The following is a 14,681-nucleotide window of genomic DNA, read 5'->3' as shown; positions in this document are numbered from 1 at the left end:
TGTGAAGAATGTTCTTATATGCTTGTTAAATAAACCAGCAGATAAGAATACTCTTTTACGCCTGCCACAAAACAGGCTACATTGTCCGGAGGGGCAGTGCGAAAAGCGGACAGGGTGGCACCCAAAACCCCTCTTTTCCAATGGGAAGCCAGCGTTTACCATGAATGCTGACGCTACCCAATGGAAAAAGGGGTGGGGCTGACAGTACCCTTTTTAGAAACAATATCTCTCGCAGAGGCGTGGCAGCAGCTTCGCTGCTCCGCCCACGGCTCTCCGAGACCTAAAAAGGACATGCAAATCCAATATTGTGCAAGGAAAAGTTTCTCTTCTTAGATTTTTTTTTGTACTTTGATCAAACAAATTATTACATGTTCTAATGCTCACACCTTGTATACGTACGATTTCAGATTCCTTGCTCTGTAGGACAGTATGGAGGAGTCAGGAAAGTTAATTATCTACTCTTAATTTTTGCGGGTTTCCTAAAAGTTTGAAATTCATGCACATCATAACGGAAACAATAGATTTCTCACTTTGTTTGAAACTTTGTGAATCTTTCCCACAAGTAAAAGCCCTTGGTTTTCCATGCGCATGTCTTCATCTTGTAGGACGACTATTTGCAATCTGTACACTATGCCGCGGATCTCTGAGCCTGTGTGGCTGACCATGATGTCTGGGACCCCGGAGAAGAATCAGCTATGCCACCGCTTCATGAGGGACTTTATTTTCCTAATGGAGCATACTTCCAAAAACCAGTAGGTTATTTTTCTGTTTAATTGTATATAGAAACATCAGCTGTAATTATCCTTACAAATGCATTGTTCTTCCCTTTTTTTTTTCTTTTAAACTCAAAAGCCTTTTTTTGTTAGTAGCACTGGGATTGAAAAAAGCAGTGGCTGTGATTCCACGATTGGCTCACTTGTTCATAGGTCAACATATCAGTTGAACCATCATAGTGTTCAGATTAAAGTATGTGAAGTGGCGATACCAATGAGCTTCAGGAAAATTACTTTACAAAATGAACTGGCATGTCATTTCAAGTGTAACAAACCATAGTGCATCACAATCACAGTTAAAGAAGGACTAAACGTATAGTTGCATTAAGCAAAGGCACTTATAGCTAAGCTTTACAGATTGTGCCCAATGCTTTTATTGCCCACATTTACAGCATATTGACTAACTGAGAACACTGCAGTGGCTTATAACAAATATGCTATTTTCTGAATCTGCCTGTTAGCCACCCACCGAGTAGAAGTCAAATCGAATTATTATTTTCTTGTTAAGTTGTGAATACTAAGATGGCGTGGCTGGAGAGAAGTTGGTCTGATTGGTGACAGACCCATTGGAGTTCAGAAGGACACATTGTAGAACACATAAATCATATTCATTCTTTAACATATGCCACAACCTCACTTTCATTTTTGGATTCCCTCTACATATGACCATATGTGAGAAATAAGTAATGTGCCCTTAATCGTTTTTAATATCGTGCTCCCATCCATGGCATAGTCTCTTATCCCGAGGTTTGCTAGCTGAGTTATTAAACCTAGAGCATGCTAAATATATGTGAAACGAGTTGTGTAGATGAGAAATGGAGAGCAATAGGAGGTGATGTCTTCTACACCAGTCTAGATTTTCTCCCACGGCCTGTACCTGAGCTTCAAACCTGCTCTGTGGGATGAGAGGAGAGATCATGCCTAATGGTCATAAATTCACTGCTAAAACACAAAATATTTTAGCTCCAAATGTGGTGTTTTTTAGGAAACCGAATTGAAAGCGTGGTGCACATCAAACTAAATACAGAAATCTTTGGTTGGTGTTGATTCGGGGTCTATGAGCCTATCCTAGAGAAAGGCGGAGTTCCCCTTTTAGTGACTAGTGTGTGAGCCCCACCCACTGTATGAGACTCTGGTCACTTGGGGCTAATAGAAATGTGTGGTGAGTGGGTGAAGGCGAAACAAGCTGACCTATTGAGAAGAGTGTTTGCTCATTTTCAAATGCAATTTTTTAAGAGCGAAGCAAAAGTAAATCTTCTTTTACAGCACAGATCTACCAAATAGGCATTATTTTGGTTTAGCATGAACAAATAAGCATACATAACACTGTAACACTGTGTTCCAATTTCTTTTGTCCCTGGTAAAATTAGGTTTGGCAGATATCAACATGTCAACTCTGCGTTCAATGGTACTTTAATGTTGATATATGTTCTACATTGTGCGCTTCATGGTTTACTGCCCAACTTGTCATTGTCAGGATTTTTTTTTCTTTTGGTGTCTTGTTGCCTGAATCACTGTCGCTCCACTTTTGGTTTGAGGTTGCCAGTTCACTTATACTCCCTGCTAGCCACTTGATGGCTGGCAAATAGGGGTTGGTATGGTGTATTGCGCAGAGGCTGCTGACAATAAATGCAGCAATATTTTTCTTGGTAGTTCTGACGAATCGTTCCAGAGGTTCTTATTTGAAGATCTTAACCATCAAGGTGCCATCCTTATCTATGCGCACTTCTGAACAGCATCAGCATAATAATCCCAGCTATGTACGTGCCCTTCTTTTGCTGTTTGTGATGCCTTGACACGATTCAAAAGCAATAGTGAGAAATCTACATTTTGCTGACAAACCTCACTTTCAGATTTTCCCGGTTTCGTTTTCGGAGTTCCACATTGTACATTCAGTCACCCAAAAATCTTCTGGGGGCCCATACACTTCAGCGAAAAGCTTAGAATTGCGCAAATACCAAAAAAAAGAAAATAGGAGGCTTCTAGCATTCTCGACCTTCTTGTAGCACCCATTCTGCGGTGGCACGGAAAGAAAGATAGGCACTAAGTTCATGTCTCTGGGGAAAACGCTGATATTAGTAAGGATGATAAATAGGAAATCTGCATTTGACTAAGAAACCTTCTCACTAATGTAGTTAATGATCTCCCTCAAAACCCTGTCAAACTTATTATACGGAAGTAATGAGGAAAGTGCCAATTTATCTTTTGGTAATAATACTGCTAAATGAGAAATCAATGTTTCATATAGCACTTCACACCACAGTCCCTTTGTGTCTGAGCACTGTAAATAACACGTGTTGCTATTAGCAAATGTAATGATTGTTAAAAAGTCTCAGAATGGTGATCTTGCAATGTGGGTTGTATGTGCGAAATGCTATCTTTTCTCTATCAAAAAAATAAACAAGAAAACTGTTTGGAATTGATCGTTATTTTGGGTCTCTGACTTCCCAAATGTGCTGTGTGTTTTCCGAAAGGCTAAAGTTCATCAGACTTTGACCAGTCCCATGGTCTAAGCACGTAGCCAGTAGTGCAGCCGAACAGGTACAGAGGTGAAATTGGGTATTAAATGTAATTTTGTAGGATGAAGAAAATAAAGGCTAGATTGAGGAGCAATGATAATGTATTTTATTGCAGTATTTATACAGCACTTACTACCCCCGCCGTCGTTTTATGGTTTTAATCATTCTTTTAACTTTGAACAGCTCTGCTGGCCCCTTCATTGTATTTCATATGATATAGTCTGCTTAGTTGGTTACTGCACTGGGTTGTCCAATCTTAGATTTTGTGCAAAGTTGTGGTCCTGAGCTGAAGGGAGAGAGAAAATTGGAGAGATATGTAGAGGCATTTTTATTATAATCCCATACCTGAATGTCTATGTGAGATATAACTAAGCTGTCCGATCGAATAGATATTTGACTTGCAGTGAAGGACTATATTAAAGTCCTCAAATTATCCAGTAAATGTGTGACAGATTCCTTCAGTTATTCCATGCCTGTTAATTTGGTGGTTTGTTTTTTGGCTGTACAGTACTAGTGATGGACAACCCTCATAGCAGATATGTATTATATGAATTTAATAAGTATAAGTTCCAATTTGTTACTAACTGCTGCTTATTATGGTTTTAGTATTATTGTGTGCAATAACCGTTATATATGGAAGTAGATAACTACATAATGCCACAGTTATAAAGAACTTGTAGCGCGCACTAATACCCTGAGTGTCCTGGCGCGGGAGTGAACTGGTTTAGACAGATGGGAACCATTTTGATGAGCTGACTGAACAGATGTGTCTTTGTCACAGTGAACCACAGTTCAGCCCTTTTTTGCTTACCTGCATAACGAAAGCAATTTGTTGGTTAAGTTGCTTGCATTTTGTGGGTTGTAGCCTGAGGATAGCGCTTGAAAGTGTGACTGTTTACTCTGTTGCCTGTATGGAGGAAAAGTAAGGTAATTTGGTTTTGATAGGAAGGGACACAGGCAAGATGGCTTTTTAATGTTTGCAAGTATAAGGGGAGCTGGTAGAGGAGTTAGTATTTATAGGTTTGGAGGTTGTATACAAACTTATTTCATTCTGGCAGTATGCTAGGTAAATGATAGTGGGTGCGGGTGAAAGGGGGCTAAGTATTTGCCTGGCGCTTGAACAAGAGAGGTTTGGCGAACTATGGGAGGTGACGGGGGAGGTAATACTGCGTGTGGTGATAATGTTTTGCACAAATGAAGGGTAGTAGTGAGCAGTCAGCTGAGCAGTTTTTTGTCTGTTGCAGAGACCCCTGAGGAATGCATTGGGCATAAAGGAATGGTACTACTCGGTTGTATGTTTTACCTTTAATCTTACCTTTACGTGTTGCTGTGAAATGCCTGGATGGGCACTCAGTAGACATATGAAAAAGTTAAATTAAGACATAAGGTGCAATTACGCTATCTCCGCAATGATTTTTTAAGCACAGAAGAGTGATGGAATAAGGAACTGGATAATCACTAGTATCTGAAAGAGACACTTTAGTGATAGATTCCTTACCTTAGACTATCCACAGGCGTCAGACTGGATCCTGAAAGTTTTGCTTAGCAGTACCCTTGCGCGTCAGTAGGTGACATCCTGCGGCTCCGCGTCCGTCACTGGCATCGTCGGCGCCGAGATGACGTCACGGCGAGTACTCAGGTGCCACCCATGCGTGCTGACGTCTGTTCTTTCTTTTTCCGCGCCAGTAAGCGCAGATCTGGATAGAACGTACCTTTGTCACTTTTTGACCGTTATTTTGAGACTTTTGTCTCCCCACTTTTGTCTCCTAGTGCACGTAGGGATGCCCGGCTTTAAGTCTTGTGGGGCCTGTCGCCAAAATATGTCGGTGGCGGTACCCCATGATGTTTGCTTCTACTGCCTGGAGACTGATCACGACTCTCGTGACTGTCGTGCCATGGCCCCCAAGGCCTTGCAGGAGCGGCGTCGGAAGTTGCTGGAGGCCCAGCATTCGTCACATCGCCGCTCCGGGTCTAGGAGCATTTCCTGGGACCGGAGCCGTCGCTCCTCGGACTCCAAGTCTTCACCTTCGGATTCCGGTAAGCATCGCCTTAAAAAGAAGTAAAAGAAGCGTGTTGCTCTCCGATGTCCCCCCGTCGCTCCTCGGAGGCGGATGAGGAGGACAGGGACTTTGCCCTGCGGCCCCTCTGGAGCCTGGGAGTCCCGCGGCCTACCCGCCATACCCGGGTCCGTCGGCGACTCCCGAACAGATTCAAGAGTTCCTTGCTGCCTTTGCAGGCCTCGGGCTCCCGCCTGTGCGCCTTCGGGCCAGCGGTCCCGTGTCCAGATCCTGTTGGCCCAGCAGCTCTGCCACCGACTCCAGCCCCGGCGCCACAGGTTCCTGCGCCGCTGGTTCCGGCCCCGGCGCCACGAGGTACGGTGTTGCCGGCTCCGGCGCCACCCTCGTCTCCACCCCTCGCCACACTGGGTGCCTTTTATCGCATCTTTGCCCCGGTTCCCGGGCCATTTTGTACTAACCTGGGACCCACATTGGGAGCCGGCGCCGATCTGGCCCCAGCCGGCGCCGTTACCGAATCTGATCGTCCCGGCTCTGGTCCTACCGCTGCGACCGGTCTCCTCTACGCCAGAGGCAGACGACGACTGGGAAGGGTCCGAGGACACGCTTGCTTGGCAGTGTGTCTCCGAACAAGATTGGGTGGACGACTTGGAGGTTGCAGGCGACATTGATGTCTCTTCTGACCCGGGGTTCGCCTCTCCCCTGCCTACGATGGAAGAGGGTGCCTCCTACACAATGGTGCTCCGTTGGGCTGCTGAGGCCCTCAACCTTGACCTCCCCACAGTGGCCCTCAAGACCAACCTCCTCACCGAGATGCTGCCCTTTCTCAGGCGATTGCTGAGGGTAAGGATGCGGCTAGGTTCACCATTCGGTGTGGGTTGGACACCGCCAACTCATTGGGCAGGGCGATTTCTACGACTGGCATTGCAGCGCCACATCTGGTTGCGTTTGACTGGGTTCTCGACTGATGTCCAGAGCTCACTCATGGACATGCCTTTTGATGGCACCCGCCTGTTTGGTGACAAGGCTGACAATGCACTGGAGCGCTTTAAGGTCTCGCGGGCTATGGCCAAGTCCTTGGGCCTTTCTACTAAGAACCCGGCCACTCCTGGTTTTCGTTCCTCACGTAGCCAGGGGAGAGGCACCCAGGCATGCCCCTCCACCAGGCCTGTGCAGAAACAGCCTCAACGCGGCTGTGGTCGCCGTTTCCGCAGGGGCGGGGCGGGGAATCCACCTCCAAACCTTCCTAATCTGAGATCTGGGGAGCACCCCACGCCGGTGGGTGGCAGGATCCACCACCACCTCCCCCGCTGGCGCGAGATTACATCAGACATGTGGATGCTGCAGATAATCTGCCAAGGTTACTCCCTTCCCTTTCAGTACTCCCCTCCAACCATGCCACTTCGGTGCCACCACATGTCGGGAGATCATTTGGTTCTTCTCCGACAGGAAGTCACAGCCCTCCTGGCCAAGGCGGCCATCAAGTGCGTTCCTGGGGCAGAAGTAGAGTGGTTGTTATTCCCACTACTTTCTGGTCCCCAAGAAGGACAAAGGGTGTCTGCGTCCTATCTTGGACCTCCGGGACGTCAATCACTTCCTCCAGAAGGAGAAGTTCAAGATGCTGACCCTGGCTCAGGTCTTGTATGCCCCCGACCCTGGAGACTGGATGGTAGCGTCGGACTTGCAGGACGCATATTTTCACATCTCCGTCCTGCCGGAGTTACCTGCGGTTCATGGTAGGCCAGGAGCATTCCAGTTTATTTTGCTCCCTTCTGCCTTACCAGTGCCCCTCGGTTGTTCACAAAAGTGATGCGGTGGTCGCAGCTCATCTGCGCAGGTCAGGGGTATCAGTCTTCCCCTACCTAGACGACTGGTTGTGGAAGGCGGGCTCGCCCCAGGCAGTCGTCACCCACCTTCAGACTACGGCCGACCTCCTGCACTTGCTGGGGTTCTCCATCAACGTGCCAAAGTCGCACCTGAGTCCTGCTCAAAAGCTCCCCTTCATCAGAGCGGTTCTGGAGTCGACACAGTTTCGGGTTTATCCTCCCGAGCAGCGAGTCCGGGATTTTTAGGCTATGATTCCGATCTTTCAGCCTCTATCCCGGGTTTCAGTCAGGATGACCCTCCGACTCTTGGGCCTGATGGCCTCCTGCATCCTGTTAGTGCAACATGCCAGATGGCATATGAGGGCTCTGCAGTGGGACCTGAAGTTCCAGAGGGCGCAGCATCAGGGCAGCCTGTCCAATCATGTCCAGATCTCGGAGGGCACTGCACGTCACTTGCAGTGGTGGCTCACGAACCACGATTGGGTCAATGGCAGATCCCTCTCCCTTCCCCAACCCAAGTTCACAGTGGTGACAGATGCGTCCCTCTTCCCTCTTGGGATGGGGAGGCCACTTGGGAGAGGCCGAGATCAGAGGCCTCTGGTCTCCGGCGGAGTCACAGCTCCATATCAACCTTTTGGAGCTTCGGGCGATCCGACTTGCACTGAAGGCATTCCTTCCCTCTGTCCGGGGAAGTGTAGTGTAGGTGTTCACGTACAACTCCACCGCCATGTGGTATTGCAACAAACAGGGCGGGGTGGGGTCCTGGACCCTATGTCGGGAGGTTCTGCGCCTCTGGAGGTGTCTGGAACATCTAGGCATTACCTTGGTGGTTCAACACCTGGCAGGTTCTCTGAACGCCAGGGTGGACGAACTCAGCCGCTTTTGCTTGATGGATCCCTAATGGCGTCTGAACTCTGACGTGGCGCAAGGTCTCTTTCAGCAGTGGAGAGAGCCTTGGTTAGATCTATTCGCCACCGAAGAAAACGCGCAATGTCATCAGTTATGCGCGATGGCATTTCCAAGGCGGCACTCGCTAGGAGACGCTTTTCGTCACGAGTGGAGCTGTGGTCTGTTGTACGCCTATACCACTTCTGCCCTGAGTGTTGAAGAAGATCAGGCTCGACCGGGCCCAAGTTATTCTTGTGGCTCCGGACTGGGCTCGAAGAGTATGGTATCCCGAGCTACTCAGTTTGAGCATCGATCCCCCAATCCGACTGCCTCTTCGGGAGAATCTTCTGTTGCAGCAGCAGGGGACGGTCCTTCACCCAAACCTGTCCAGCTTCCACCTCCATGTGTGGAGATTGAGCAGCGACAGTTGACAGCTTTCGACCTTCCTCCCGAAGTCTGTAATGTAATTCTGGCAGCTAGGCGTCCCTCCACTAAAACGGTATACGCCTGCCGATGGCACAAATTTGTGGCATGGTGCACAGCAAAGGCTGTGGATCCCGTTTCGGCCCCTCTTTCTGAGGTTCTTCTATTTCTTCTGTCTTTGGCCCAGCAGGGCTCTGCTCTGGGCACTATCGAAGGTTATCTTTCTGCCATTTACTCCTTCCTAAGGCTTCTTGATCAGCCTTCTCTTTTAAGTCCCCGGTTGTTAACCGTTTCCTCAAAGGCATTACACACACGTTCCCTCCCGTGCCTTTCATAATGCCTCAACGGGACTTAAATCTAGTCTTGACTTATCTGATGTGCGCTCCCTTTGAGCACCTTCATAAGTCTTTTACGTCTTCTCCCTCTAAAGACTGCTTTCCTGGTAGCGAGCACCTCTGCCAGAAGAGTGAGTGAGCTCCAGGCTCTTTCTTCTAAACCTCCTTTCCTTTCTGTTCATCCGGACAAGGTGGTTTTAAGGACCGGTCCTTCTTTCTTGCCAAAGTTGTCACGCCCTTCCACATCAGGCAGACCATCATTTTGCCCACCTTTTTTCCACCTCCGCATCCTTCTAGGGAAGAGGAGAGGCTCCACCATCTGAACCCAAAACGTGCGCTTGCTTTCTATCTGCAGCATACACAACAGTTCCGGGTGGATGATCAGCTCTTTGTTGGCTACGAAGGCGCCAAATAAAATGTCGCGCTGTGAACAAACGGACCATTTCCCGTGGGTCATTCTGTGCATCAAAGCATGTTACTCCTTGGCCAAGAAGGAGCCTCCTGCGGGACTGCGTGCCCAATCGACCAGAACCACTGCAGCCACTACTGCCTTGGGAGGCGGCGTTCCCTTGCAGGACATTGGTCAGGCAGCTATGTGGGCCTCGCTGCACATGTTTACAAAGCACTACTGCCTTGACAGTCAAGTCTGAAGAGACTGCTTCTTTGGCCGCGCTCTTCTCCATGACTTCCTGGTGTAATTTTCGCAGACCCACCACCGGGGTTGGTTTTGCTGGGAAATCTATTCCAAGGTAAGGAATCTATCACTAACATGTCTCTTTCAGATGCACAAGTTACTACTTGTGTAACGATATATCTGTAAGAGACATTAGTTGGTGATAGATTCCTTGCCGCCCCGCCTATCCTCCCCGTTCTGCGAACTGATTACTAGGGTTAAGGTCATCCCCTTTTTGGGCCCTAGTTGTATGCACCAATGGTCAGTATCTTGCATGGCTCAGCGTTTCTGGCGCGGAAAGTCGTGTAGAGAACTGACGTCAGCGCGCATGGGTGGCGCCTAAGTACTCTCTGTGACGTCATCTCGATGATGACTACGCCAGTGACGGACATGGAGCCGCAGGACGCCACCTACTGACGCACAAGGGTACTGCAAAGCAAAACTTTCCAGAACCAGTCTGACGCCTGGGGATATTCTAAGGTAAGGAATCTATCACTAACTAATGTCTCTTACAGATATATCGTTACGTAAGTAATAACTTGTGCATCAAGTGATGAAAATGGATAACCTAAGATTTAATGGATTAAAGAGAGCGAAGTTTTCCCACACCGCAACAGATGGGAGAGCAAATTAAGTGCCCCGAGGTATACTTATGTAGGAGCTGTGATGGGGGCAGTTCACAGCATCTGATCGCACGCACCAACAATGATAGAATACATGAATTATAAATTCAAAACAAGGGAAGGAGTGCATACTTACCATATATTTTTTCACTTTCTTAAAGTGGCATTTTCAAACACACAGTTTAAAAAGCACCTTTATAAAATGGTGTGTTACTAAATTCAGAGTTTAGAGAGCTCAATCTTCAAATCTCTAGCTGGTCCCCAATGAAAGTTACACTTGTAAAATGTTACAAGGCAGCTTTAGTTATAGCCTATGGGAGTGCCAGTCCTTAGAATATTGAAAAAACGAAATACACAGTATTTCACTATCAGGACATGTAAAACACAGGTTTACATATCCTACCTGTAACATACACTGCACCCTGCCCATGGGGTACCTTGGACATACCTTAGAGGTGACTTACATGGAAGGTTAAGGCCTGGCAAGTGGGTACACTTTCAAGCGACATGGCAGTCAAAAACTTTGCGTGCAGGCACTACAGTGGCAGGTCTGAGACACATTTGAAATGCTACTTGTGTTGATGGCACAGTCTGTGCTGCAGGCCCAGTAGGAGTATGTGATTTACAGACCTTGGGGACACACAGTGCACTTTACTAGGGAATTTTCAGTAAATCATATATGCCAATCATAGATAACCAATCATAGCCACAATTTAAATAGGGAGCACTTACGCTTTGTCACTTATCAGCAGTGACAAAGTGCCCAGAGTACCTAAATGAACAAAAACGAAATCCAGCACTCAGTCTAAATTACAGGAGGTAGAGACAGGCAGGGAAGACCACAGCAAGGATGCCAGGTCTAACAGGGGGCATATTTATAGGGGTTAGGGGCATGATTATTTCCCAAATGAGCCAATTTTACAAAAGGTAGCATACTCTAGGTGGAGGTTTTAACCCCTTGCATGCGGGGCGAATTCCCCCGCTGTGTTGGGGGGAGGGGGAGTGTGCACAGCGCTCCGGTGCTCATCATGAGCCACGGTGGTGGGGTGCTCATGACGAACCTGAGCTCATCATGACCACACCTGTTCCTTTAGAACGCTCGCACAGCCGAAGAATAAGCCCAGCGTGCGAGCGTTCCAACGGTCATGACGAGCTTAGCTCGTCATGAGCCACGGTTTCTCGTGTGCTCATGACGAGCTGAGCTAGCCATGAGCGTCCAAGGGGTTAACTCCTTTCTAGGATGACAGTTCGCCAGTGGAAAGTACAATGCCTAAAAGCCACAGCATCATTATCGCAAAGCATGATCGATTTAAACCTGCTAAACATCTGGAGACAGCAGCCAATAGTGGACACAGATATCACTTATTTTTCTAAACTATATAGGTCATACACACGGATTGACAGTTTCCTCATCTAAAGGGATTAGATCACCTAAGTACTTGCCACTTCAATCGTAGCTAAAACCTTGCCTGATCTTGCTTTAGTATGGTGGATTATAGATCCAATCTTACCACAAGCATCTTCACATTGCCCTTGACTGGGTAAGAAAATAGTCCTTTGGGACCCAACACAGATTTGAAGAGGGGCGTGATTAGGCATTATTTTGAAGAGAATAATAATGGAAAGGTGAGCTCAAACATTAGTTAGGATGCTATGATAGAGAGGGATACTAATTTCTCATTCATTAACCTTTGAACAAATAGCAAACCTGAAAAATACTAACGTTAGAAACTCACCAAAAGCGATTAGAATCACTGCATGAAAAGAATAATTATCTACGAATTTGAAAAAGATTTGTGATAGGTTAAATGAGAGTTGGAGCTACTTGTGATGTGAAATGCAGCTAAGAAACTGTTACATATAAAGCAACCATATTAGAAGGCGGCAAGGCGGACAGACTTCTGCCTTACAAGTTTAGAAAAATACAAATTAGAAATTGTATTAAGATGATGAGACAAAATCGGTACTTGCCACACTAGGTAACACCCTGGTAATCCTTAAAACCTTTTCCACCTTCCACATGACTTTGTTCGTAGAACAAAACTAGGACAAGAGCAGCTGAGAGGGAAACATTTCTACAGAGATTAGGTTAAAGCAGCCATAAAAAGAAAGTCTCACCAGAAGACACCTGGCTCTTATGCTTCCCGATGTAATTTTATTTAAAAATTGCAGACCTCCTGGTAGAACTGCTGTCTAAAGTTTTTTATCACATTTTAACTACTGGCAAAACGACATGCGCTATGCTTGAATCCCATCTTGCCTTATTAGCAAACACCGGGGAAAGAACCTACTTCTTGGCCTTTCGTAGAAACTTTGCCCTCAATAACGATGAGAACATCTTTACGTCATTGCTGGCTACACACTTGCATACAGTTTGGCTCAACCTGTTCTCTCTCCAGTAATCAGAGTTTTGTGAAGATTCGCTACATTCATCATAATACTAGACAAACGGTAACCCTCATGGAAGTTGCGGAGAAGAATACACAGCTTGATGAGAAGGCCTTTGATAGCAATTATGTTTTTTAAAATACTGGATAGGACCCCCATGGACCCAATAATAACTAAACTAATCGTAGCCAATTTTATGAAGCCAGCAACTAAGATTAATGTGAGTGCGAAGTACTCAAGTAATACTAACAATGAGGAGAACTAGACAAGTTTACCCTATGTCACCTTGAAAATTGACCCTATCAATGGAATTCTTTAATCATAGTCCACAACAACCCAAAATAAAGGGGATATTTAAACACATCTGTTTTCCAATGACTCGGAGGTGTCCCAGCCTTGTAGGAAGAAATGGCCCTCTTTGGCAGAGTCTCTGGAGTTAAAATAAATTGTACAAAATCATATGGAATAGGTTTTGTAGACTCTCCCCATTACATATTTAGGCATATACCTACCCTCGAGTACATCGAATTTTTTTCAAAGCAATATTCCCCTTCTGCTTAAGACATTATGTAAAGATCTTCATTGCTGGGATAAAGTAGAAATATCTTGGCTAAGAAGGATGAAGAGTGTGGTGATCTCTGTGAAGGGAAGAAGGTTATTTTCAATCAGGTTTCCCAAGACTGTATGGAAGAATCAGATTCACTGGTTTCTAACGGCTACACTTTATCGTAGTACATCTGAAAGTGGGGGGTTAAGGATCAAGAATTTAAAGGTCACAAGTTCACTCAAACCTTGATTGGAACAACAATCTGGGCAGCAAAAGGAAGTAAACGTTCAACAGAATTACACCTCTAATCTATCTGCAATGGCTGACACAGAGCACGAGCGGACATTTGATAACACTACAACAGTACTCTTAGAATATTGGCACCAGATGGCATGGAAAAAGAGGTCTACAACTCTCCCTGACTAGTCCAGTTACTCACAACCCAGATTTCCAATCCCAGGAATTAAAAGATGCCTCCAAAGGAATCCACCCCTTGTGGGTGATTTGTTCTCGGGGAGGGGGGGTGATTAAACACAATGGAGGCGATCCAAGAGAGCCTAGGTCTGAATAGAGAAAATAATTACCGTCTGACACAGCTCATATGCTGGATGGGCTCACGGAACATAGGGAGAGGTGGTGGGCAAGGAAAGCACCCATCTTGAAGCTATGCTTTTTAACAAGCAAATCGGAGACTATGGGGTGAAGGTAGCAGAAAAAACCTGAGTCAAAATATGGACAATAGCATTGAAGTCATCTATTTGCGTGCAGCACTAAGAAAATGTGTATATATTGCTAACTAGTTGGTATCATTCTCCAACTAGGCTGCATGCCATGTTTGGTAGTCCCGTAACATGTTGTAAAAACTATGGTGAAATAGGCACTCTGTTCCGTATGTGGTGGGCATGTGAAGACATATCAACTTATTTGAAAGAAATAGTGTCACAAATTAAAACACTCACGGGATTACACTGCCTTTGCAACTCCTTTCAGTATGCAGACATATTGGAATGAAACACTGCCAGGTATTAGGGCCTTAACTGGGATTACACTACCTTTGAAATTCCTTGCATACATGCAATAGAGAAATTATCCGCTAAATTGCATGATAGGTCCTACAAATTTGAAGCAGTCTGGCTGCCATTCATGATATGGAAAAAGTTTGTCTTGTGGGAGGGGATCCGGTGAACATGTCAGAATTGTTATGCAAATCAGTTAGGCAAACCCTCTTCCTCATCACCCAGTAACTCGAACTAAGAGGGGCACTGATACAGGATTTCAAACTTACCTGAGAAATTCCACAAAGAGTGACTTATTGAACAGTCAATAAAAAGGATGAACGTGAACCCCATGGGTACAATTTTGTAATGTTATGTACGTATTGATCGCCAACTCTACAATCTTGTTACTGACTTGTGTATATCTACTTTTCGCAGCGAATAAAGTTATAAAAAAGTTGCTGTAAGAAGCATGTAACTTGCAATCTCTTGCCGATACTTTGTGATGAGCCTTGCACTGACGTAAAACCTGCTGAAATTTACTAGGCCAAAAATGCCTGACGGGACATTTATATTTTGGGGCAATAAGCACCAAAATATGCATGTTTTACGCCACTTCTAGGGCGGAAATCGTAATTCGGCGGAAATCGTAATTCGGTGCTATTTATCACATGCA

At 46.0% G+C, this 14,681-nt stretch overlaps 1 protein-coding gene across 6 annotated transcripts in view; it reads left to right on the top strand.

The window, feature by feature from the left end:
- Window positions 1-14,681, top strand: part of FNIP1 (folliculin interacting protein 1) — a 373,696-nt gene that overhangs the window by 275,056 nt on the left and 83,959 nt on the right. For all 6 annotated transcript variants that reach the window (XM_086931544.1, XM_086931546.1, XM_086931543.1 and 3 more), the window contains one exon: window positions 606-752. In XM_086931544.1, coding sequence (XP_086787670.1) covers window positions 606-752 — 147 coding nt within the window. The remainder of the gene's footprint in view (window positions 1-605; window positions 753-14,681) is intronic.

The sequence above is a fragment of the Lissotriton vulgaris genome, chromosome 7 (assembly GCF_964263255.1).
Source record: "Lissotriton vulgaris chromosome 7, aLisVul1.2, whole genome shotgun sequence".
Classification (NCBI taxonomy): domain Eukaryota; kingdom Metazoa; phylum Chordata; class Amphibia; order Caudata; family Salamandridae; genus Lissotriton; species Lissotriton vulgaris.
This window is presented reverse-complemented; position numbering and strand designations above follow the sequence as displayed.